Source organism: Chanodichthys erythropterus, chromosome 12 (assembly GCF_024489055.1).
Source record: "Chanodichthys erythropterus isolate Z2021 chromosome 12, ASM2448905v1, whole genome shotgun sequence".
Taxonomy (NCBI): domain Eukaryota; kingdom Metazoa; phylum Chordata; class Actinopteri; order Cypriniformes; family Xenocyprididae; genus Chanodichthys; species Chanodichthys erythropterus.
Window position 1 is genome coordinate 3,294,209 of NC_090232.1, and position 24,420 is coordinate 3,318,628.

The 24,420-nt window shown below is 35.5% G+C and overlaps 1 protein-coding gene, 1 long non-coding RNA gene and 2 other non-coding genes across 6 annotated transcripts; all 4 read left to right on the plus strand.

Annotated features, from left to right (window-relative positions):
• Positions 1–249: 249 nt before the first annotated feature.
• Positions 250–3,723, plus strand: LOC137032641 (uncharacterized). Its single transcript, XR_010896732.1, has 5 exons — positions 250–361; positions 588–721; positions 1,906–1,962; positions 2,569–2,617; positions 3,560–3,723. It is a non-coding gene; the product is annotated as an uncharacterized lncRNA (long non-coding RNA).
• LOC137033219 (small nucleolar RNA SNORD60) lies at positions 777–861 on the plus strand. The gene has a single exon (XR_010896841.1). It is a non-coding gene; the product is annotated as a small nucleolar RNA SNORD60 (small nucleolar RNA).
• LOC137033220 (small nucleolar RNA SNORD60) lies at positions 2,056–2,145 on the plus strand. The gene has a single exon (XR_010896842.1). It is a non-coding gene; the product is annotated as a small nucleolar RNA SNORD60 (small nucleolar RNA).
• Positions 3,724–3,907: 184 nt separating the features above from the next.
• LOC137032054 (monocyte to macrophage differentiation factor 2) lies at positions 3,908–21,255 on the plus strand. 3 transcript variants are annotated; one of them, XM_067403554.1, is made up of 8 exons: positions 3,908–4,161; positions 5,939–6,067; positions 6,463–6,544; positions 10,202–10,362; positions 10,565–10,639; positions 11,861–11,962; positions 12,472–12,541; positions 14,370–21,255. In XM_067403554.1, exons 3-8 carry the CDS (start codon positions 6,467–6,469, stop codon positions 14,571–14,573), a joined length of 690 nt encoding a protein of 229 aa, XP_067259655.1. In that variant the 5' UTR covers positions 3,908–4,161; positions 5,939–6,067; positions 6,463–6,466; the 3' UTR covers positions 14,574–21,255. The 3 variants fall into 3 exon arrangements, with proteins under 3 accessions (XP_067259655.1, XP_067259652.1, XP_067259654.1); XM_067403553.1 differs by lacking the exon at positions 5,939–6,067 and having other exon boundaries at positions 3,921–4,161; positions 14,370–14,559; positions 14,701–21,255; XM_067403551.1 differs by lacking the exon at positions 5,939–6,067 and having other exon boundaries at positions 3,915–4,161.
• The last annotated feature ends 3,165 nt before the right edge of the window (positions 21,256–24,420 follow it).

A 24,420-nucleotide genomic window follows, 5' to 3' on the forward strand; every position in this document is an offset into this window, starting at 1 on the left:
AAAAAGGGTTCAAACATCTTTTTCTTTTTTTTTTCTTTTTTACAATACTTTTGTACTCATTTCTTTTTAAATGATAAATCCTTGAGCTTTTATTTTGATCACCAGATCACCAGCTGATCGCGTGCGCAAATGTGCGCACTTCTCTTTAAAACACGGTCCATACCCAAGCTATTCAGCAGAGGGCATGAATGAGCTTTGAACACTTTAATACGCTGCTGGATGTCGCAAAGAAGAGCGCATATATAAACCGTGGCACAACGCTCGTCCTGTCTCTCTTTTCCTCAGCGAACTTTAGTGTGGTCAGGATGTTGTGGTTTAACATGTGCAATTCTTCAGAAAGTCGCTTTGTGTTTGCAAGCGTGTAAGTGTTGTTCTTTCTTTTCAGTGTAGTTCTTCAGAACCCCATTGCTAGTGTGGGATTACGATATTGGCGTAAGACTAACCTCAATGTGCATTGATTATTTGAGTGACAGTATCAACGTTTCAAATGCCTTTATTGCATGTGATTACATTAAGATTTTAGTTTGAGGGCTTGAATCGGATTTACAAGTGAACCGCATATGAACCTTTGCGTTTTCCTGTTGTAGATTCTTCAGTCTAAATAAAGTTGGGAGTTCGGAAACACGTGGCCATGGATGATGTTCGCCATTGGCGTTTGAACGGGAAGAATGTTTGCGTTTAATGCATCGATTCTAATCGCGATGAATGCGATCAGATTGCGGTAAGTGAACATTAGACCATATTCTGTTGGCTATATACTTTTTATATAATAATTGAGCCGCTGATGACTTCTAATACTTTTCTGACACCTCGTATGAATGCTGTATTCAGCAGCTGATTATGAAATGTAGTCTGAGGCTCTCTTGGTTAATGTTTTTTTTTTTTGTTTTTGGTCAAATGTGAAGTTAATGGGCAAGATGGATACTGATTTCTCCCAAGTATCTGCATTATAGGCTTTTGATTTCAGAAGCCAGGTCCCTTGTTAAAATCACTATATAAAGTGTATGTATATACTAATGTGGTTCTATAATTTTGAAAAGTTTAACACCTAATGTGTGAATGGGAATAAGCCCCAGTTCTATACATTTAAATCCAAATCTGATCAGCACTTGGCTACAAAAGTCAAGGAAATTCATTGGTCAAAGTGTGGGAACTTATTTTTGTAAGTTGTTAGTTTGCATTTTAAAGGTTTGCCCAAAAATGAAATGTCAATTACTCTCCCTCATGTCGTTCCACACCCGTAATGCACATTAAGTCTTTGATAGCTCCGTGAGGCCTGCGTTGACCGCAAGATGATTCTTTCAGTGTCCAGAAAGCTACTAAAGATGCATTTAAAACAGTTCATGTGAGTACAGTGGTTCAACCTGAATGTTATGACGCAATGAGAATACTTTGTCTGCCATAAAAACAAAATCGCGACTTTATTCAACAAGATCTAGTAATAGGCGATTTCAAAACACTGCTTCATGAAGCTTTGAAGCTTTAGAAGTCTTTTGTTTTGAATCAGTGGTTCAGTATCAAGTGCCAAAGTCACATGATTTCAGTAAACCAGTCTTTTAGCTGTTTGATACAAGCTCTGAATCACTGATTCAAAACAAAACATTTGTAAAGCTTAGAAGCTTCATGAAGCAGTGTTTTGAAATCAACCATTACTTCGGCACAAAGTATTTTTGTCGCTTCATAACATTAAGGTTGAACCACTGTAGTTACAAGAACCATTTTAAATGTCTTTAGTAGCTTTCTAGGCAGCTGAAAGTGTTAATTATCTTGCTGTCAATGGAGGCCTCACTGAACCATTGGATTTTATCAAAAAATCTTAGTTTGTTCCGAAGATGAACAAAGGTCTTCAGCCCTTGAAGGTATGGTGTTTAATCTACTGATGTCGCTCTGTTTTTTCCCTATCAGCTTTCACTGGCGGTTCAATTGTTGGAGTTCCTGGCTGCAAAAATGTGGTTTTGTTAGGTGAGACCCTCTTCTTTTCTCCTAATATTGCTAGTTTGTAAAATGTACTGCTTAACTGATCCTTGTTGAATGGGTCTTATATGAAAAGGAACGAGCCGCTGATGACTTCTACTACTAAAATTTTCTGACACCTCATATGAACGCTGTATTCAGCAGCTGATTATGAAATGTAGTCTGAGGCTCTTTTGCTTAATACATGTGACTGAATTTGGGATTCAACATGCATGCTAATGGTTTATGCCTTTTTATAATGGATCACTTTTTATAATATGTAATGTTAATAGGCAAGATGCTGCTTTTCAGCATTATAGGCTTTTTGACTTCACATGCTCTCGGAATTATCATAAATGAGTTTCTTAGGTAAAAACTGCAAATGAAAACAATTTTGATTGTAATCATGACCTCAGAAGTGGGAATTAACAAGTTTCCGATAGTGTGTGAAGGCAGTATTAGCCCCATATCTTATTTAAATCCCAATCTGGTGAGGACATGGCTACAAAAGTCATGGGAATTCAAAGTGGGGCAAATCATATTTTTGTAAGTTCTTAGTTTGCATTTAAAGTATGGTATTTCAGCTACTGAAGTTGCTCTTTTTTCCCCCATCAGCGAATGTTGGAGTTCCTGACTGCAAAAAAAAAAAAAGTGGATTTGTGAGGTGAGACCCTTAAGTTTTCCCCTCAATATATTGCAAAATTTTGTGAAATGTATTACTTAAAGGTTTAGTCCACTTTAAAAATTTCTGATAAATTTACTCTTCCCCCCCCCCATGTCATCCAATATGTTCATGTACGTCTTCAGTCAAAAAGAAATTAAGGTTTTTGATGAAAACATTCCAGGATTTGTCTCCTTTTATAGTGGACTTCAGTGGACGCCAAACGGTTGAAGGTCAAAATTAGTTTCATTGCAGCTTCAAAGGGCTTTTAAACGATACCAGATGAGGAATAAGAGTCTTATCTAGTGAAAAAATCTGTCATTTTCAGAAAAATACAACTGTATATGCTTTATAAACCCAAATGATTGCCTTGTGTGTGCTTCCGCTTTCCATATTCTTCAAATGGCTTACGCTTCATGTCCTACACCTTACCATTCAACTTACGGAACGAACGCGACGCCAGTTTCGTTTTACCGCAAGTAGAATAGGGAAGGCGTACGACATTCGGCGTAAGCTTTTTGAATCCGGGAAGCGCGTGCATTTGTTTATAAAGCATATATAGCTATATTTTTCGAAAATGACCAATTGTTTCTCTAGATAAGACCCTTTTTCCTCATCTGGTGTCATTTAAAGCTCTTTGAAGATGCACTGAAATTGTAATTTTGACTTTCAACTGTTTGGAGACCATTGAAGTCCACTATAAGGAGAATAATCCTGTAATGTTTTAATCAACCTTAATTTCTTTTCGACTGAAGGACATGAACATCTTGGATGACATTGGGGTGAGTAAATTTATCAGGAAATTTATTTGAAAGTGAACTAATCCTTTAACTGATCCATGGTTAATGGGTCTGATTGTGAACTTTCCCAGAGCAGTTTTTAACATCCTAAAATGCAATGTAGCCTACCTTGAATGATGCACCTTTACATCATTTTTATTTGCAGATTTGAGGACCAGTAAATCCGGTGGCGTACAGTCTGGAATACGATCCCGTTTATGCATGGATGTCACTGTGCAAAGAAGTGCACTTTTGAAACCATGAATATTTTATGCACCTCTAATTCTATGTTTGTATGAATTCCATTGTTTCAATAAAAGTGAACGAAAGCCTTGACTTTTGACTTTTGACTTTTTTTTTTAACCCCCCTTTGGAGCAGTTTACAGTTTCCATATACGGTCAAAATATGGCTATCAATAATTGATCAATTGAGGTATTTGAAGCCTTTGTAAAACTGGGAAATGCTGGAACCAAATACGCCATACGTCCAATATGATTGCGGGTATTTGATTTAATGCACAATAGATTGTAGTAAACCCACCATCCTACAGGGATGATCCGCTCCAGACGCTTCTGACTGCAGGAAGACCGTTACATGCTCTCTACTTCCGGATTATTCGCTCAATGATCGCCTCGTAGTTCAACATTGACTGATGTTTCAGAGCCAGTGTTAATAAATGCGTGTGTCGCTGAGAGTCGAGCTGTACGACGTGTTCATCTAGACTCGCGCAACTGTTGGATTTCACGCGTTTAAATGAAACTTGTAAGGTGAGTAAATGCGGCGACGACAAATAAATGATTCGTTTAGCTATTTTACTGAATATAGCGAGGAAGTCTTGTCAATGCTGTCGTTTTCCTATCCGTCTAGAGCTGTCTTTTGTGATGTGACACCCACGCGCCGCGAAGAAAAGCTAACGGTTATGTGCTCACGTGGGTAATTTAAATGGGTTTTTTTATAAAAAAAAAAACGTCGATTCTTGAAAGTTACGTTTTACTGTTAATATAATGGTGGTGAGTGATGATTAAACGCGAACACATTTACGTGTTGCCTGATTGATTGTTTAATGGAGTGGTAGAAAAAGACTGTTTAAATGTTTATTTGCGAAGAACTGTGACTATTGTTCAAATCTGACTAAACGTGAAGCGCGGCAGCGTGAGATTGAGCTTTCAGGGATTCATTATCGTGCACGAGCGGATGACATCTGGATCTATCGGTGGCTTCGTGAGGATGTGCGGATAGCAAGTGCTAATGGGAAGAGCACATTGAGTGATGCTGGACTGGATCTTTAGGTTTCAAGTCGTTTAGATTCAATATTGTTTGTGGCTTCATGACGTAACTTTCGTTTTCCCCTAACATCTATTAAATTATTAAATTTACATTAATAATTCAACTATTACGGGCCGCCCCTCGTATATCATAAACGTGTTTTTTTTGTGTGTTTACAGTAAAGATCTAGTGTTATATCAGAAACTATAAACAAGAAGACAATTAAATAAAATTAAACGGCTAACCCTAACGCTGGGGGAAAAAATGTAGTCTGTTTTAAAATATTAATTCAGAGAATTTTTTTCTTCTTGCATAACCACCCACATGAAAAAAATACTATGGTATTTACTATAGTAAATTGTAGCATACTGTATATATTATAGTATTTACAACACTTCATCATACTGTAGTATCAACTGCAATAAATACGATAGTATACTTTAAAAATTTCTATAGTAAACTGTAGTGTACTGTAGTATAATATACCCCATAGTTGTACAATTTGTTTATATTACTCTAGTTGTTATATTACCACAACAAATTCATTCAAGTACTTTACTATAGTATGGTTCAAAAACACTATAATATTTACTATAAATTACTGTAGTATTTAGTACAGAGGACCATGATTGTCAGTAGTAGTGTTTTTAATATAGTATATTTTCTGATCCTTTCATGAAAATGACATGTTTGATTCTTCAAACATCACCAGAAGACTATTAACAGGATGTTTTTTTGTGTGTGGGGTGTATGAATTTTAGTGAGTGTTGACCATTATAATGAATACTAGAACAAATTTAGGCCACATTATTTGGGTTACTAACAATAGAAATTAGGACAGATGTGGGTTATATGCTTTGAACTAGATGTGGTCATTAAGTAACAACCATAGCAAAAGTCAAATCACTTCAGTTTGACCTAATTGCAATTTGCATAATTCAGACTTTAGCCATCATGAGATGCTGTGTTGTCACACAAATATGTTCTTATTGCTTTTTGTTCTAGCAAATAGCTGCTCCATCAATCTCAACTACTCTGAACATGAACATTTAGTAAAATTATGTAATACTATCATCATGAGTAATGTGCATTAATTTATACCACATTGCTACTGAACTGGTACATAATGTTCATCTCATTTCCAAGTTTCTCACTTTGGCAGCAAAACTAGTGTTCTTGAATTCTTGAAAGTGTCACTTTTGTGGTACAAAAGAAGAAGGAAAAAGAAACCACGCACAGCCTCATTCCTCACAGTCTCATATGTTTCCATGCCAACAGTGACATCAGCACTGTGTAAGGATGTGTGTAAGGATGAAAGACTCCTCTGCTGTGGTTCTCCATGGTTACCAGACACTGCCAGCCAACTGCAAAAGTTATGATCAGTCACATGATCATTTGACCTATATGGTGATTAACTCGTCAGAAATTACAATAAAACAGTGCAATAATGCATATATTTGAAAATGTGTTCATAAATGTTGTATAATTTTCTACATTTTATTAAAAAAGGCAGATTTTTATTTTCATGCAGTACATCGTGTGAAATGTGCGGTGACATTTGTGGTGTATTTTATTGACTATAGCATTAACAATAGCATATATGTTGAGTTACAGAATTATTTATTCGACACATTTTATAGAAATCACAAATTAATGTTGTTAAACAACATTCAAACACAAATGTCAGGAGCAGCATTACTGTAGCTTAAGGTAAGCAGGTAGTAAATAGTATGTTATGCATTTCTTTTTTAAGTTTGTAAGTAATTATAGCATCCATTTTCTAACTTCCCTTTTAATTTTAGATTTATGAACAATCGTGCACCATCTAACAAGAGATATCAGCCAACGGAATATGAGCACGCTGCTAACTGCGCCACACATGCGGTGAGTTGTGTGTTTACAATCATTACATTTACATTTATTCGTTTAGCAGATGCTTTTATCTAATTGAGGATACAACAAGCGATTAATCTAAAGAGGCAATAAACGAGAAGTGTAATACAAAGTTTCAGCCAAGCTAGAATAGGGAGGAATTAAGGAATTGTCAGCATAAGTGAAGGAAAAGTGACTTTTATTATTATTCAGCAGGCTGCAGTTAAAGGTACAGTAAGCAATCTATGAGAAATGTAGCCACCTGTAACCAATCAGCAGTAAGGGGCGTGTCCACTCCTGATGGGGGAGGTGCCTGTGTTGCAGGGTCTAAAACCAAAGAGTATAGATATAGAAAGACAGTTCACTCCTATTAGTTATGAATGGAAGAAACTGCAATGTGCAATACTGCGCCAATCGCTGATTGATAAAGTCATAGACCTTTTTCACAAGAATCGGAAATCACGTGACGCAGGGTAAAGTTAGTTCCGCTATGCGTCTACGGCTATTACATTGATATGCTCTTTTCTCAAATATCGCTTCTTACCTTTTCTGTTTTGTCTGTTTTCCAAATAGCTTTTGTATAATCTACAAATAAATTATTTTCTACTTTTTTTGTAGCTTATACAGCCACTCAGACCGTTGATCGAATTTACCGGAAGATGGATTTATATCACCAGTTGTCATACAGCAAAGGCTACGCAGCTATGCATTCAGCAATTTCCCAGATCGTATTACGTACTACGAACATTTATATAATTTATTAATTAAAAAAATTAACTCCCAATATATACTTTAATGTGGGATATAAAGTCGTGAGATACATAATATTGTCGTGAGTTTAATAGCTACGTTTTAAAAAATATATAGCATGTCTCATATGGCATCACATCCCACATTCAAGCATATGTTATCATTAATCCTGATCGATTAAAATGATTAAACTAAGACATAATTTCCAAAACCACACTGTACACAACTATCAGTCTTTGCATGTTGCAATAGCACAACAATGCTGCGCATAATACACACTTTAAGATGATGATGACAGGAAAATGAGTGAGAGATGACTGAAGTGTTTATATCCAGAAATATCATGGTGCGAGCAGTCCTGCTTCACGAATCAGAGGATCAGGCTTGTGTGATAAGGGATCAACCAGTCGATCATTTCCCCAGCACGTCGCTAAAAACACTCTATACATCTCATTATGTGCATACTATCCACCCTAAATAGTACTGAATATTAATAATGTCACATAGTATGCACGTTTAGACACAGACACTGTCTTTACAGCACATGGAGCGCGATAATGCACAGCCGCGCCAAACATACACGAAGAATATAACCAGTTTAACCGCCATCACTTCAAATTATTTATTAAATTTAGCTCTTAATGCGAGCTCTGTAGTCTCACCAATAATTCTACAAGGCCGTTCAAACATTTTCAAGACATTTAATTCGTAAAACGACTTTGATTCCCGAACTGGTTCTGATCGAGGCTATCTATCACTGTAACCGGAAAATCTTTTACACTGCGTGGCTCATTCCGGAAGCCAAAAACCCGGAAGTGTGAAAAAGGTCTATTGCATCACTGCAGCTGCTGTTAGAAGCTCCGGTTCCCATAGAAACCTGAGACTCACACTTATGGGGCGTTCACACCAGACACGGCTTAAATCACGCTATTCACGTGTAGTTGGACGCTTGAACATTTTGAGTTTTCTCGCTTCATTCACACGTGAAATTCATTTCACAACAGATGCGAATTCGCATATGTGTCCCTCAGACTCTTCCACTTCTTTCTGCACACTTCCTCTGAATAAACGCATCAACTCGTCAGCAGGAAAGTAGTTGTAAAATATGTCAAATATGCTCAGTTTACCAGCTTTAGCTAGCTTGTAGTCTCAATATGTATATATATATAGCTCAAATTGAGTAAAGAGCGTTTTTTACACGTGTCAAACGCCCGAAACGCTCCATTCACGCTAATCACGTCGTTCGCTCCGCAGGATGTCTATCGCGTCTTTGCATTGACTTAACATATAAATCACCCACACTTAACGCTTCACTAGGAGTGCATGCACACTGGCTCGTCTAGTCTGAAAAATAAGCTTTTTAATGATATTTGAGCATAAGAAACAACATTTATGGGACAGTTTGTATCAGATTTTGTTGCTGATTTGAAATATGTTATTTAATTGTGACTTGCTAAGCAGTTTTAGAGATGTCAGGATTCCCCATTCAAATAGATAGCACTTGGTCTTGGATGCCTGAGGCGTTGCAAATATGGCCGCCGAGAGAACAGACTTTGCAAAAATTAACTTTTTGCCACACTTGCCTGTGGCTGGGGACTTAAGAATATGTACTGACCATACATATTTTTTACCAGCCATGAAAGTTGTTTTTGCAAAAAGAGGCAGTTATGACAACAAAATTTTAGCTACTAGTGAAAATTCACAATTCTCTATTCCAATTTCGATACCACAGCTAAAACTACTAGCCTAACTAATATAAATTTAAAACATTATTAAAGACAAGTAAACAGTCAGTAATAAAATAAAAACAAATCATCAAATTAAAAGCAAAAGCACAAATAAAAATAATATAACAAAGATACAAATTAAATAAACATTGCTTTTCACATAGGTCTGACAGTTGTTTTTAGGTACAGATGTAAAATAACACTGCATAGTCTTCACTGTATAAATTAAATATGCTTATTAATTAATACTTATTAAAGTTACAAAAGTTAATCAGTCAAGAGCAGTGTGTGATTTTTTCTTTGTCCTTTGTTGTTTGATTAACAATAATAAGCAGGAATATTAGGCTGCTGTCACTTTAAGAGTGAATGCACTGATCTGACATACTGATGTACACATATGTTTACTTTCTCAACTGTATAAATTCACTTAAGACATAACCGACTGTGTTTACTCGGATACTTTTTTTTTTTTTTACATAATTTTGTATGAATTTGTCCTCTTAAGTGCAAGAAGACGTGCAAACTCAGTTTAGCATTTGTGAGATGCGGCTTTCTGTGTGCGTGCTTCGGTTGTGTGAGCACACAGAACTTTCCACACAGCGTGCGAGTAATGAAATGAGCTCCCTTTAGCGTCTTCTTGCGGTTGAATATTCAAGTTGTCAAGGCCTGTCAAGTCGTTCTTGCTTGTTCACGTTCATGCATTTCTAGAATTCATAAAAATGTTACCAGCCAACTGGCGAGTGACACCGTTTGGCGAGTGTTAAGTTTAGGTACAGTTGTGTTGCATATTGCATTTGTGAATTTGGAGGTGGAACTGTCAAGATAGGGGTGTGATCTTTTTGGGTAGGGGTGTGTTTATTTTGGTTATTGACAGATTTTCTCAAAAATGACTTACTACAACTTTAAATGATGTTTTATTATCAAAGTTCAGGAGGTTTTTCAGCATCCCTCCAATTCCTCACTCTTAATCTCTGCCAAAAAACTTTTGGAAGAAACATGGCTGATAGAGTTGACTGGTACACTGCATTTATAAAGAATTAGTTATACACTAGAAGACAAAATTTTGTTATTTGAAAAAGTTTGGTCCATTTAATTTCTTTTTTTGCAAGCTTGTGATTAATATGTTTATTATGCCTTCATTGGCTATGCTGAAATATCAAATAAAAACATTTAAACATAATTTTATTCTCAGCTCTGGATCATTCCCAGCATTGTGGGAGGGATCCTGTTGTACTTCTTATCTGATGACCACTGGGAGGAGATCTCAGCATGGCTTTATGGGGCAGGACTATCAAGTCTTTTCATCATATCCACAGTTTTCCATACCGTCTCCTGGAAAAAGAGTCATCTCCGGTAAGGCTTATGGATCAGTGTGTTGTACACGCAATCCAGAGATTGATGAATGTTTGTTTAGCAAGTTGCAAGTGTGTGTTTGGTTTCATTTCGTGAAATCGAGCTAGTGTAGATGGAAGAATCTTTTAGGCCTAACTGATAATCCAGATTCATGTTTATTTACACATGTACTTGAGAAGTGATATCTTACTTTACTTTTTAGATCGGTTGAACACTGTTTCCACATGTGCGACAGGATGGTGATCTATTTCTTCATTGCTGCATCGTACACACCTTGGTGAGCTCATGTACAGAGTGAATGTTGTTTATGCATCAATTTGAGAAATTAGTTTTCAGTCTGCTTTAGGGATTAATGGTTTTGTGTTTGGCGGGACAACCTGTCACTCACAGCAACAATCCAATCAATTTCATATGGGCAAAATCAATTCTCACTTTTTTTTTTTTTTTTTCTTGTTCAAGAAGCTGTTTCACTCTGATATACACTGATGAGCCAAAACATTATGAGCAGTCACAGGTGAAGAGAATATCATTGATTATCTTCTAACAAGGCCACGTATTAAGGTCTGGGTAGATTAGATGGCAAGCAAACAATCAGTTCCTGTAATCAGTGTGTTGGATGAAGGAGAAATGGGCAGGAATAAAGATCTGAGCGACTTTGACAAGGGCCAAATTGTACTTTTAGTGCTCAACTGTAGTTTTACATTTATTTATTTGGCAAACACCTTTATTCAAACGGATTTAACACAGTGCATTCAGGGCCAGATTTACTAAACAGGGCAAATTTGCATGAAAGCACAATTCCAAAAAAAGCACCCATGGGAGTGGATAGTTCTGCTGACGATGCACAAATTAAAGAACACAGACGCAGCCGGATCATTTCCATAATGACCAACACAATCTACCAAGAGCAACGCAAATTAGAGGGGCGGTAAATAGTGGCGCAAATACCAGTGAATTGACTAGCGCAAACCTTAGTAAATCACCTTGCATGATTAATTTAAATATTCTCCGGTTAAACTTTATTTTACAGTGCCGTAGTTACATTGTAATTACTCAAACAAGTACTGAGTACTATTAATTACCTACATGTAATTACTATAGAGTTACAGTTAGGGTTAGTGTTTGTTGTAGGGTTAGTTACTTGTAATTATGCTTAATTTATTACTATTACTATAATAAGTGCATGTAACTACGGCACTGTAAAATAAAGTGTTACCTATTCTCCTCCCATAAATTTCACGTCTGAAAGGGAAGCTCCTACAAATTCTTACACAATAAGGTCAGCCGCAAAAATAACCCTGTCCATGCCTTTTCAGTGCTAATTTTTCACTGCTTGTCTTTAGTTTTTTAACACCAAAATAGGGTTTGCGCTGGTGTAAGCTGTTAGTAAATCTGTTCCTCAGTGTTTATATTCCCTGGGAATCAAACTGTGAGACTTTCACAGATAGTTGATGTTCAAAACACCATTTATATTAAGGATCTAATGGCTTTATGGCAGGCTGACGCTGCGGGAGCTCGGTCCATGGGCTGCCCACATGCGTTGGGTTGTCTGGGTCATGGCCTCTGGAGGAACTGCCTATGTATTCTTCTTCCATGAAAGGTGAGCATGTGTTTGACAAATGACAAATACACTTTGAAAAATGCTGGGTTAAAAACAACCCAAGTTGGGTTGAAAATGGACAAACCCATCAGTTGAGTTGTTTTAACCCAGCGGTTGGTTTAAATGTTTGACTGAATGTTTACTATATGGCTGGCTTAAAATGAACCCAAAATAGGTTGAAAATTAAAAATCAGACAAATAATTACTAGAGGCAACAATAATAATCAAACGGTGAACATTTATTAATAAGCAATTTAATACATTTTGAAGCAATACAGTCATTTTTAAACAATAGTTGAGTTAAATAAAACTACTCAGCAGGTTGGGCAAACATTTAACCAGAACTGCTGGGTTAAAACAGCCCAGTTGCTATGTTTGTACATTTTCAACTCAACCTGGGTTTTTTTTTAACCCAGTATTTTTTATAGTGTAGTGTTTATTTTTTCTTCGGTTTTTATTTTTCTACGTTTTCTGTGCTACAGATGTTTCTTGTGTCCTTTGTGTTACAGGTTTAAAGTTGTAGAGCTGATTTGTTACATAGCAATGGGTGTTTTTCCCGCCCTTGTCATTCTCTCTATGGTAAGAAACGAATGCTTTTAGTTGAAAATGTCATGGCAGACTAGGGTTGGGTATCGTTTTAATTTTAACATTTTCAATTCCAATTCTGCTTATCGATTATAGTTCTTATCGATTCCTAATTTCGATTCCAATTAGGTAAAAAAAAAACAACAACGACAACTTAAGATATCATTCACATTTATTCCAAGTTTTGTTGCAAAACATTTTATTGTAGCTGAACAAAAATCAACAGGCTTAAGAACACTTACACAAGGAACTTAACTAGCTTAACTTGCATACATTTATTTAATAAAGACAAGTAAACACTCATTAATTAAAAAAAGAACAAATAAACAAATTAGCAATCATACAAATAAATACAACTGATCAAAGATATGATTGCAATAAACAGTGTTTTATCATTTTCAGGTACAGAAACAGGAATATTAGGCTGCTGTAACTTTAAGGCCGTGTGTTCACCAAAGCGTTTTTAACCCAAGGCTAGTGTATTTTCCCAATTGTTTTCAATGGGAGCGCCACATTTTTAAACGAGGCGCTGAATGTCTATTTCACTCTGAGCACTCTACATGTTTTTACCTGGAGGAGGGGCCCAAAGCTAGATGTTTTCAGCTGGTTAAAAACGCTTTGGTGGACACAAGGCCTACGAGCTGCATGGATCCATATATTTGCGTTTTCTTTGTCAATTCGTTAAGGGTTAGTTCACCCAAAAATGAGAATTCTGTCATTTATTACTCTCCCTCATGCTGTTCCACACCCGTAAGACATTTGTTAATCTTCGGAACACAAATTAAGATATTTTAGTTGAAATCCGATGGCTCCGTGAGGCCTTCATAGGGAGCAATGACATTTCCTCTCTCAAGATCCATTAATGTACTAAAAACATATTTAAATCAGTTCATGTGAGTACAGTGGTTCAATATTAATATTATAAAGCCACGAGAATATTTTTGGTGCGCCAAAAAAAAACAAAATAACGACTTATTTAGTGATGGCTGATTTCAAAACACTGCTTCAGGAAGCATCGGATCATAAATGAATCAGTGTATCATTTCATGATTGACTGTCAAACTGCCAAATGGCTGAAATCATGTGACTTTGGCGCTCCGAACAGCTGATTCGACACACTGATTCATAATGCTCCGAAGCTTCCTGAAGCAGTGTTTTGAAATCGGCCATCACTAAATAAGTCGTTATTTTGTTTTTTTTTGGTGCACCAAAAATATTCTTGTCGCTTTATAATATTGATATTGAACCACTGTACTCACATGAACTGATTTAAATATGTTTTTAGTACATTAATGGATCTTGAGAGAGGAAGTGTCATTGCTGGCTATGCAGGCCTCACTGAGCCATCGGATTTCAACAAAAATATCTTAATTTGTGTTCCGAAGATTAACGAAGGTCTTATGGGTGTGGAACGGCATGAGGGTGAGTAATAAATGACAGAATTCTCATTTTTGGGTGGACTAACCCTTTAAGACATAACCTACTGTGTTTACAAGGGTATTTTGACTTATTTTTTGTGTATTTGTCCGTTCAAGTGCAAAAAGACGCGGAAGTGAACTCTGTTTTGCGCACTATACAGAATGACAGGCGGCTTTCTGAGTGCATGTTTTGGATGTTTGCTTAGCACAGAAAACAGCGCACAAGTCTTCTTGCGCTTTAATGGTTTAAAGTCATATTAAAATGCACACAAAGGAATCGATAAGAGGAATCGAAATTAATTTATAACAAGTATCAGATTCCAGAATTGGAATTGATTTTCGATTCCCAACCCTATGACAGACTAATTAGAAACAAATTAAATGCCCGTCTGTTTCCCTTATAGGCGGACAGGTCAGGTCTGTGTGAGCTGTTGGCTGGTGGCGGGTGTTATGTGTTGGGCATGGTGTTCTTTAAAAGCGATGGAATAGTGCCCTTTGCTCACGCTATATGGCACCTCTTTGTTGCAATGGGAGCAGGCATCCATTACTATGCCATCTGGAAGTACCTGTACACACCTCTCAATCAACCAACCAGTACGGCCCGGTGACACAAACATGCATACACCTAATCACACAATCATTTGAAGTGCTAAAATTCTAAAATATTGTTTTTTTTCTGTTGTGATTTTGCTAGCGAACCGTTTGACTGATGTAACTCTTGTCACTTATTAATAGGTCTTTAACTAGCACATACAACAGAAATTACAACTAGCCTTTGTGAGACTACAGGCAAGCAGGGGTCATTTTGGACCTGAAGCCGTGTGCGATCCTGAGACTGATGATAAGGATCCAGAACATGAACATTTCTGGAAAAGTCTATGGATGAATTACAGTACATGAAGGTTTACAATTTTTTAAAAAGGTATACACCGAGCAAATGTAAAATCACTGCCAGATATTTGTAAAAACACTCATCCTGGATAGTAATTACTTGACTACAGTTTAAAGGTATTTCTGTAGTGTTTTTTAAATCGATGTAGGATTATTCTGCCACTGCCAGTGGGGAGATATTCTTATTTCTTTCAGAAATATGAGTATGTTTCGTATTACTGTACACAGTATCGATTCTCCATGCTTCTAGTCTAGTGCAAGTCTGTTGCATTTTTGGATGTGTAATGTCTTTGGAAAATGCCACAAGTGCTTGATGACAATGTCCAGGGAAAGATTTGCCATATGATTTCATGGCTTAAAGGATAAGTTTAGGGTTTTTCGACTCGTACCACATTATGATTGTGTTTTTTCTTTCTTTCAGGTAACTAAAATTTACTAAAAAATGTAAAAATACTATTTAATATTTTAAATAATATTAAATGACCGAATCAACTTGACTACAATGGGGTTTTAGCAACTAAAATATTTAGGGCTTAGGTCACATAGCTCACTTGCATGGGGTTTTAAAGTGCCTCTATTATGCTTTTTTTTTTTTTACCTTTCATGTAGTGTGTAATATGTAAAAGGTCTGCAATGTTTTAAAGATCAAAGTGCACAACAAATTAACTTATTGTCTCCTAAAAGAAAGAATCGATTCTGAACTGAGTCGTCAGCAATTCCAGTCTTACTTCCTGTTACAAACCTACATAACAATGTAACTAATTTGCATAATGCCAGCCTATGGTCTTCATTGGCTGCCGACAAACAGCATCTACTTTGACCCGCCCTCAAACACTGTAGTTGTACACTGTAAAAAAATCCCAGTAAAATTTACGGTAAAAAACTGGCAGCTGTGGTTGCCAGAAATTTACAGTAAAAAATACAGTACCAACGTAAAAAAAATCTGTTAAATTTACGATAAAATAACGTATTTCATTAACTGAAATTTACCAACCTAATGAAGTACTAATATTGGTTTTGTACCTTTATAATACACTGACAGTCACCAAACACAGTGGTGATAAGAGTCACATGATGAATCAAAGTTCATCACAAGCAGATTTTCCACAAGCCGAGGAGGACAACACTAACATATAGAAGGAGCACACAGTGTCATTCACACACACACTAAACACCATCATGGTAACATGCATGAAATTTTAAAAATGCAAAAAACATTAATTTGCCAACATAAAACCCTAATGTACATAACTGATTAGAAAAAAATGAGAAAAACTAAGAAGAAACAGAGTTATTTCAACGAAAATACATAAAATGTGAAGTGTCACGCAGGGAATTGTAGGAATGTCAGTTTACGATTTTTCACTGTAAATTTTACAATTAATTGTTATTTTCCAAAAACTGCGAATTTAACAGTATTTTACCGTAAAATTACATTAAATGTACCGTTAGATCTATTACAGTTATTCACCGTATATAGTACGGAAACTTTCTGTAAACCAATTGACAGTTTTTCACCGCAGCATTTTTACAGTCTTTTACTGTTAAAATCACGGTAATTTTTTACAGTGTAGCTGAGACTGAAAGAGTTTGGTTGGTGTTGTTGAGAAGATGTTTTCAGTGCTGCGAATCCACTTTGCATGGAATTGGACTGGAATTTGACAATACTGTAAAATCGATGCCATCGTTACATTGTTAGTATCACTGTGTATGAAGGGCTGAGGAATCCTCCGGAGCTGAAATTCAGATATGGTAATGGGCGTTTTGTTTCCGACACGTGCTGTAAGCTGTCGACCACAATCACAACAGACGGGGTCATCTGACCAATCAAAGCAGAGTAGGCTCTTGAAAAGGAGGGGCTTAGAGAGACAATCTTCGAACAAAACGTTTTCAGACTCTTTGAGAAATAAAGTGATGTGCAATCTATATTATGTGAATAATGACATTGTTTTTCGACTTTGGATGCATGTAAACCTATTGTAGGATACTACAAAACAAAATTAGGAACCTTTAAAATAGCATAATAGGGGCACTTTATAGGCATTTGTCCCCGGCATTCAATTCCAGTCAAAATGTGAAAATAAAAAGCGTTTTATTTTATTTATTTAAATATTTATTTCAACTTTCAGCTGCTGTAGATGTTAAATTGTGGATAATTTTGTACGAGTGCTTAACAGGATATGAAAAACACACATACACTGAAAATTGCCAGCTATTTGCCTTTCATGAACAGGAGGAAATTACATTTAAAGAGAACACTGGACTGATTTTAAACAGGTTCATTTCAGATTATTTTAAAAGTCATTAAAGGAACGGTTCACCCAAAACTGAAAATTCTGTCATCATTTAGTGCCATACTCGTATGTTTTTGTCTTTCTTCTGTAGATTACTAAATGAAATGTTTAGCAGATTTTCCAGTCTACATATATAATAAAACTGCTACAGTATAATACCATAAAATAGGTTCCTCCTTTTGTATTCTATGCAGGAAAGAAAATCATAGAAGTTCGTAACAACATGAGGGTGTAAATAATGACAGAATTTTCACTTTTGGATGAATTATAACACACATTTAGTACACTTTTGTGATAATACGGTTTTTAGTACCATTTCAGCTTCATCGTCTGACTACTAATGGTCAAGGTTTGTAAATTAGCCATCTGTTCATTGGACTGATCAGCCAAAGCTTTTGCTCTCAGGGTTGCTATTAAATCACTGGCTGGTACCATCACAATTTCATTTTTGTTGCGCTCCCTTAGGCCATACATATTTTAATAACTGTTTAACGTTGAAAATAAACTTGAACATTGTAGAAACTTGTATTTCTGTCATGTGGATCAGGGCTAATAGATAATCAGGGGCACAACCACAGATTGTCAAGTAAAATTAAACACTAACACACTCACATACGAAACTAAAAACAAGTTATTAAACAAGTATTTAAATTTGTATGGCCTTTACAATAATGTTAGAAGATTTTTTTTTTCAAAATGTGATTTATTATTGCTTTACATCTTAAAAGAAGTAATATTTAATGTATTATGAATATGGAAAGTGTTTGGTCAGTAGTTGTAATCCATATGTACATAATCATATTTAGCTATAAATGCATTATAATGTTGATATTTATGTTTGCTGTGTTAAGATTATACATTTCACATGGATTTTCGGAAAAGTATTTTTTTTCTATTATGTATCCATAAGTTGTATCCATGTCATGGTAAGTGAATTTCAGCTGAAATGTGTATGCTAAACACCTCGCCTTAGTCCGTGAATATGTATTTACGCTTTTAGTGGACCAACACAGTGAATGTGATTTCACCAAGTACAACATGATCCTGGATCAACATCTTAATTGGTCCTGAAACAACATTCTAAACAACCAATCAGATTTGAGTGACAAGTTTGCAGTGTTATGTCAAGTTTAGGCTTACAGGGTCATTGACTATATTCTGATTATAAACTAAGTATTACACTACTGATACTGTTAAAGCTACCTCAGGACATTGAAGATACCGACTCACCAACAAGTGACATTTCACTGGACGTTTTCCAGCTGGCTTATATTATTGCGGAAGTTCTTAAGAACGTTCTGTGCATATGATCAATTGACACACACCCGCCTCCTGTCACTCACTCATCTCATTTGCTCCAATTGAATATTTATTGTATTGCGCATAATTTTAGTCATTCCCGCAGGTTTCACGCTCACACCAAAAGCGTGCAACCACTGATCTCATAAAGTCGCCTCTCAGACAGCTCGCAAGTACCAAATTGACTTCTTTTTCATGGATTAATGTGCTTAAATGGTCAAATGTACGGCAAGCCGTTTTCACTTTCATTCACATCTTAGGATATGAATTCCTGATATCAACAATTCAGTTCTTGATATCAGGAATTACATTTCCACTAGTAACAATGTTAATTCTTGATATCAACATTTGAATTTCCACTAGAAAAACTACAATTTTTGATATCTGTAATTGTATTTTCACTAGTGAAATGTCACCATGGGCTGCCATTCAAATTCAATTGTTGATAACAAGAACTGATTTCTTACTAGTTGAAATTCCAATTTCACATATCAGAAATACAATTATTACTCTTAAAAATCATAATTTTTGATATCAATAATTACATTGCTACTAGTAAAATGCGAATTTTTGATATCAATAATTCAATTGTCACTAGTTGAAATGTCAGTTCTTGATATAAACAATTGAATTGCTACTAAAAATGTTCATTTTTGATATCTGAAAATGTATTTCTGATATCAATATAATTTCAGATATCTAAAATGGCTTTCTTACTAGTAACATTCATGATATCAGAAACTAACATTGTCACTAGTGAAAATCTAATTATTGATATCAAAAATTAACATTTTTACTAGTACCAATTCAATTTTTGATATCAAGAACTGACATTTCAACTAGTGACAACTGAATTATTGATATCAAAAATTATTAGTTTTACTAGTAAGAATTGTATTTCTGATATGTGAAATTGGAATTTCAGTTCTTGATATCAATTAAATTTGAATGGCAGCCTATGGTGACATTTCATTAGTGAAAATACAATTACAGATATCAAGAATTCTAGTTTTTACTAGTGGAAATATAATTCTTGATATTAAAAATTAGCATTTTAACTAGTGAAAATTAAATTGTTGATATCAAAAATTAACTTTGTTACTAGTGGAAATGTAATTCCTGATATCAAGAATTAGCATTTTAACTAGTGAAAATTGAATTGTTGATATCAAGAATTCATATCCTGAGAATGAATAAAAGTCAGAACGGCTTGCCATACAAATGCATACAAAAAATTATGTCAAAATGCCCATCTTGCGGAGTATTCAGATAAACAGTCAGTTTTGGAACATAAACAATTGAGAGAAAACGGATCTTGTGTAACAGTATGTTGGATCCGTGCATCAGATCTTAAAGTGACAGCAGCCTAATAAACGTGCTGCTGTCTGTCATGTTTATCAAAAAGCATAAAGAAAATCACTCACTGTATCGTATCGAAGTTAGAAATTACAGTATCATGACAATACATGCTTCTATGCCAGTGTTATTCACCTATCATTTCCCTCTGATTTTGAGGATAGGGATAGGGTTAGGGCTAAATGTTCGGACAGGAATATCAACTAAATATGTTGACCCAGGAACATGTCTTACTTGGCAAAATCACGGTGACCTTGCAACAGTCTGTCAGGTACGTTTTGGCTCCCTTAAGGGTTTTAGTTGATAGTAAGGGCTGTTTGTGACTTGAAATTGCTTCTGCCCTCTTTTTTTTTTTTTTGCTTTACCGAGTTGCATTGACAATATAATTTTCTGTAGATACATAAGTCCCTAAGGATCTTTTTAATAACGCAGTAAGTGTTAATGTTACAGAAGCTGTTGCTTATAATGTTCAGTTTTGCAAGTATTATAGAACCCAATGGTAGAATGAGTTTCTAAATGATTTCAAATTGTGTTAATGACATTTGTTATTCTGTTGTATTAAGTGTTCTCTGTTTTTGCCATTGTTGACTGCTTTTTTTAATATCTTTGTTTGGTGTATTCTACTTAATGACAAATGTGTTTACTTGGGAGTATTTTAGGTGATTCAATATGAAGGAGCAGACAGTTTACATCCATCATACAGCTTTCACTGCCACTCAGCCTGAGATTATTCACATTTAGATTTCCTTTGACCTTGAATGAAAACAACACATAACTTATTAGCGAGTGCATACTGAATGTAAAGTCTCCTTCCTTTCACTTTTGAGTCACTAGAATATGCTGGATGGCGGATGAATGCAGTAATTAATTGGTATTTTTACATGTTGAAATGATGGAAAGCTTAGTTTACCCTTGACTCAAAGCCAAACGAAAATGCACTAGTCATAAAAGACTAATTTAATGCTATTTTGCCCAGAAAAAAAACTTTCTTAAATAATGTATAATGTCGAATTTGGTGTAGTCAGTTCACCAAACTTCACATTCATCAGGCTGCCGAACAGTCCTTAATGTTGGGGAGAATTATGAAAATATTAATTCAGTAAAATGAGTGAATCCTCTATTTTAACTTGAAACCTAACCCTGACCTCACTGTAAATATCATTTGTGCCTTTTCTAGTTTGGGTGTGTTTCAGAAATGTTCAAGGCTTTGTGTTGTTGGCCATTCTGCATAAAAATAAATGTCTTTTGAACCTTTCACATGAAGGTATTTGTGATTGTGATTTTTCTGCATTGTTTGTATTGCTCCAGGTTCTGTATTTGTATTAAGATCATGTTATTTCATACCAATGCTTTTTATTAAGGAAACTTCCTTCTCTCTGAATCATTATTTCAGTCCTGCATTCTATGCATTTTGTATGTCTGTGGGTTGATCAATAAATACGAAGAATAAACACCATTTTGAACCCGATTATTAATTCATGTAATACATTGTTTATAATAACCTACTTTATTTACTTAAAAAAAATACTCTTTACTGTCTATCAAATATATATTTATTAAATATATTTTTGTGTTTCCATTTGCACAAATAGCAAAAGAAAAACACCACAATTAGCCTTTCGCCGAGCCCCGCCCCCCTTAGTTACTGTTGCTTTGTCCGACAAGCCGTGGCGCTGTCACTCCACACGCAGTGAAAAATACATCGCGGAACAAAGAGGATACTGACCACACATCGACAGACAAGACAGAGCAGGTTACTTATGATATTAAACAAAGTCCCAGCTTTCAAACCGTGTAGTTATTAAAGAAATGCAAACAATAAAAACCGTTTTGATGCTCTTTAATGTGTCGTGACCATGGTCGTGACAGATTGCTGTAGATCCTCAGCTCAACCGCTCGTAAAAAACGATCATCTCTTCCTATTAGTCCATGAGCATGAGAATGAATGTTGTTTCAAACGCGGAAAGACGTCAATACACACCATTTTTCAAGTTTACCTCCACCGAGGTTAATCTTTTAACTACTGGCTGCTTTGTCGGACAAAATGGCGGATGCGGCGTTCTGATTGGTTAGATCGCTTGTCAATCAAACTCCCGGCGAAAGGTCAATTGTGTTTTCACAACTTTCATAAAGAGGAAAAAAATAGAGCAGTTAGTCAGATGAGAGAAAGATGATTTTTTACCATCACATGCATTAATTAGTTTTTGTAACTTGATGCAGAGGTAATATAATACAATGTATAGTGTTGTAAATGTTTTTAAATGAAAATATAAAAAAAAAAACTTTGCAGATTTATGATATTAAAACGCATCATCACAGTCTGAAAAGGGTCTGAGTTTGATTGGCAATAAAGCAGTCAGGGGAGTTAGTAGATTAAAGAATTAGTTCACTTTCAAATTAAACTTTCCTGATAATTTACTCACAAGATGTTCATGTCTTTCTGTCTTCAGTCAAAAAGAAATGAAGGTTTCTGATGAAAACATTCCAGGATTTTTCTCCATATAGTGGACTTCAATGGGCACCAAACAGCTGAAGGTCAAAATTACAGTTTCAGTGCAGCTTCAAAGAGCTTTAAGTGATACCAGACGAGGAATAAGAGTCTTATCTAGAGAAACCATCACTCATTTTCTTAAAAAAATAAAATAAAATTGTATACATTTTAACCATAAATGCTCATCTTGAACTAGCTCTCTTCTTCTTCTCTATTAGAATTCCAGCAGTGTGGACACTGCTAAGTGTATTACTGCCCTCCACAGGTTAAAGTTTGAACTAAACTGTCATATACAATATGCAAGTGCAAGTTCAAACTTTGACCTGTGGATGGCAGTAATACACTTAGCAGTGTCTACACTGCTGGAATTCTAATAGAGAAGAAGAAGAGAGCTAGTTCAAGATGAGCATTTATTGTTAAAACTTATATAATATTTTATTTATTTGGTTTCTCAAGATAAGACCCTTATTCCTCGGTTTATCGGTTCATGAGCTGCTTAACGACACATTAAAGATCCACAAAATGGTATTTTACAATTCTTTAAAAAATAAAAAATTTGACATTTGAGACTTTGTTTCATATCAAAAGTAACGTACTCTGTCTTGTCTGTCGACACTTTGTCAGTGTCCTCTTTGCTCCGCGATATATATATATTTTTTTAATTATGTGTGGCGTAAGAGCGGCATGGCATTTCTGACGTAGCAACAGTAACTAAAGTCTTTGCGAACGGTCAATTAAAGGGATAGTTCACACCAAAATGAAAATTATCCTATAATTTACTCACCCTCAAGCCATCTTAGGTGTATATGACTTATCTTCTTTCAGGCGAACACAATCGCAGACATTTTTTTAAAATATCCTTAGTCCTTCAAGGTGAATCCCAAATTTTGAAGAAAAAAAAAATGCATCCATATGACTCCAGGGGGTTAATAAAGGCTTTCTGAAGCAAATCGCTAAAACGTGTAGTACGTCATGTCATTGTGTACTACGTTGCTGAAGTTGGTGCTTTTTGGATGTACGTTGAATGCGTGTGGCTGTCGCGCCGGAAGCTCGTTATTTACTTTATAAAGTTTTAAATAAGGATATTTGTCTTAAACAGACGAATTGATTAGCTTCAGAAGGTCTTTATTAACCCTCTGGAGCCGCATGGATTAATTTTTTTTTAATGAATGGGTGCGTTTTTTTGTCTTCAAAATTTGGGCAGCCGTTCACAACCATTATAAACCTTGGAGGACTAGGGATATTTTTAAATATATCTCCAATTGTATTCGTTGAAAGAAGGCTTGAGGGTGAACTATGCCTTTAAATCGTGTTTTATTGGTCATGACATCATTCGAAATGGAATTTACAACAACAAACAGCTGTATTAGATCATTGTAATATCTCAGCCAGCAGTTCCAACACCACGCCACCAGATGTCGCATTAGTTTGGTTTTCATTGTGATTATATTCTGTTTTTCAGTACAGGCTTTGAAAGAATGGTGAGTACAAAATGAGGTGTCTACTTTTAAAGATTTGTCATCTTTATGTCAAGGATCAATCCATTCTACCTATACAGATTTAAACTGACATTTCTAATGTACAAATGTGACTGAGCCAAAAACGTCCTGGGATTTGAATGAGTGTCTGCTTCTTTCTGAGCTGCTGAATGTCCCAGTAGAGGGCCCCACTTTGCACCCTCAGGAGACTACAAATCTATTAGTCATTCCACTGGAATGAATTATTCATAGAGATCTGCCATGTTCTTAACAGACATTTTCAGTAAAGTGCCCAAATTACATTAAACGGCTATTCCCAGTCATCCTTATGAACATTTGCATAACATCCATTCTTTAACCATTGTACATTATTCTAACTGCAGTTTCTGTTAAACCAAAAATTATAGCCAAAATAAATTCATAAACTGTAACTACAATTGTCATATTATAATAAAAATAAATAGGCCTACATTAACTCAATCCCCAAAAAGATTCTATGGATCTAACATTCATCATGATATTAAATAGGTCTAGGCGAGTTCATTCATAATCTTATATGAATGTTTCTTTCACAGCATGAGTGTCTCTCCTTATTTTTTCAGAATCAGCGCTTAGATAAATATGGATCATAGCCTGAATATAGCTC

Bases quoted from the DNA above. Each gene is read 5' to 3' on its own strand.
- LOC137032054 (XM_067403551.1), top strand. The intron at 6,545-10,201 runs GTGAGTTGTGTG...TTTTATTCTCAG, and splicing joins CTAACTGCGCCACACATGCG to CTCTGGATCATTCCCAGCAT. The intron at 10,640-11,860 runs GTGAGCTCATGT...GCTTTATGGCAG, and splicing joins GCTGCATCGTACACACCTTG to GCTGACGCTGCGGGAGCTCG.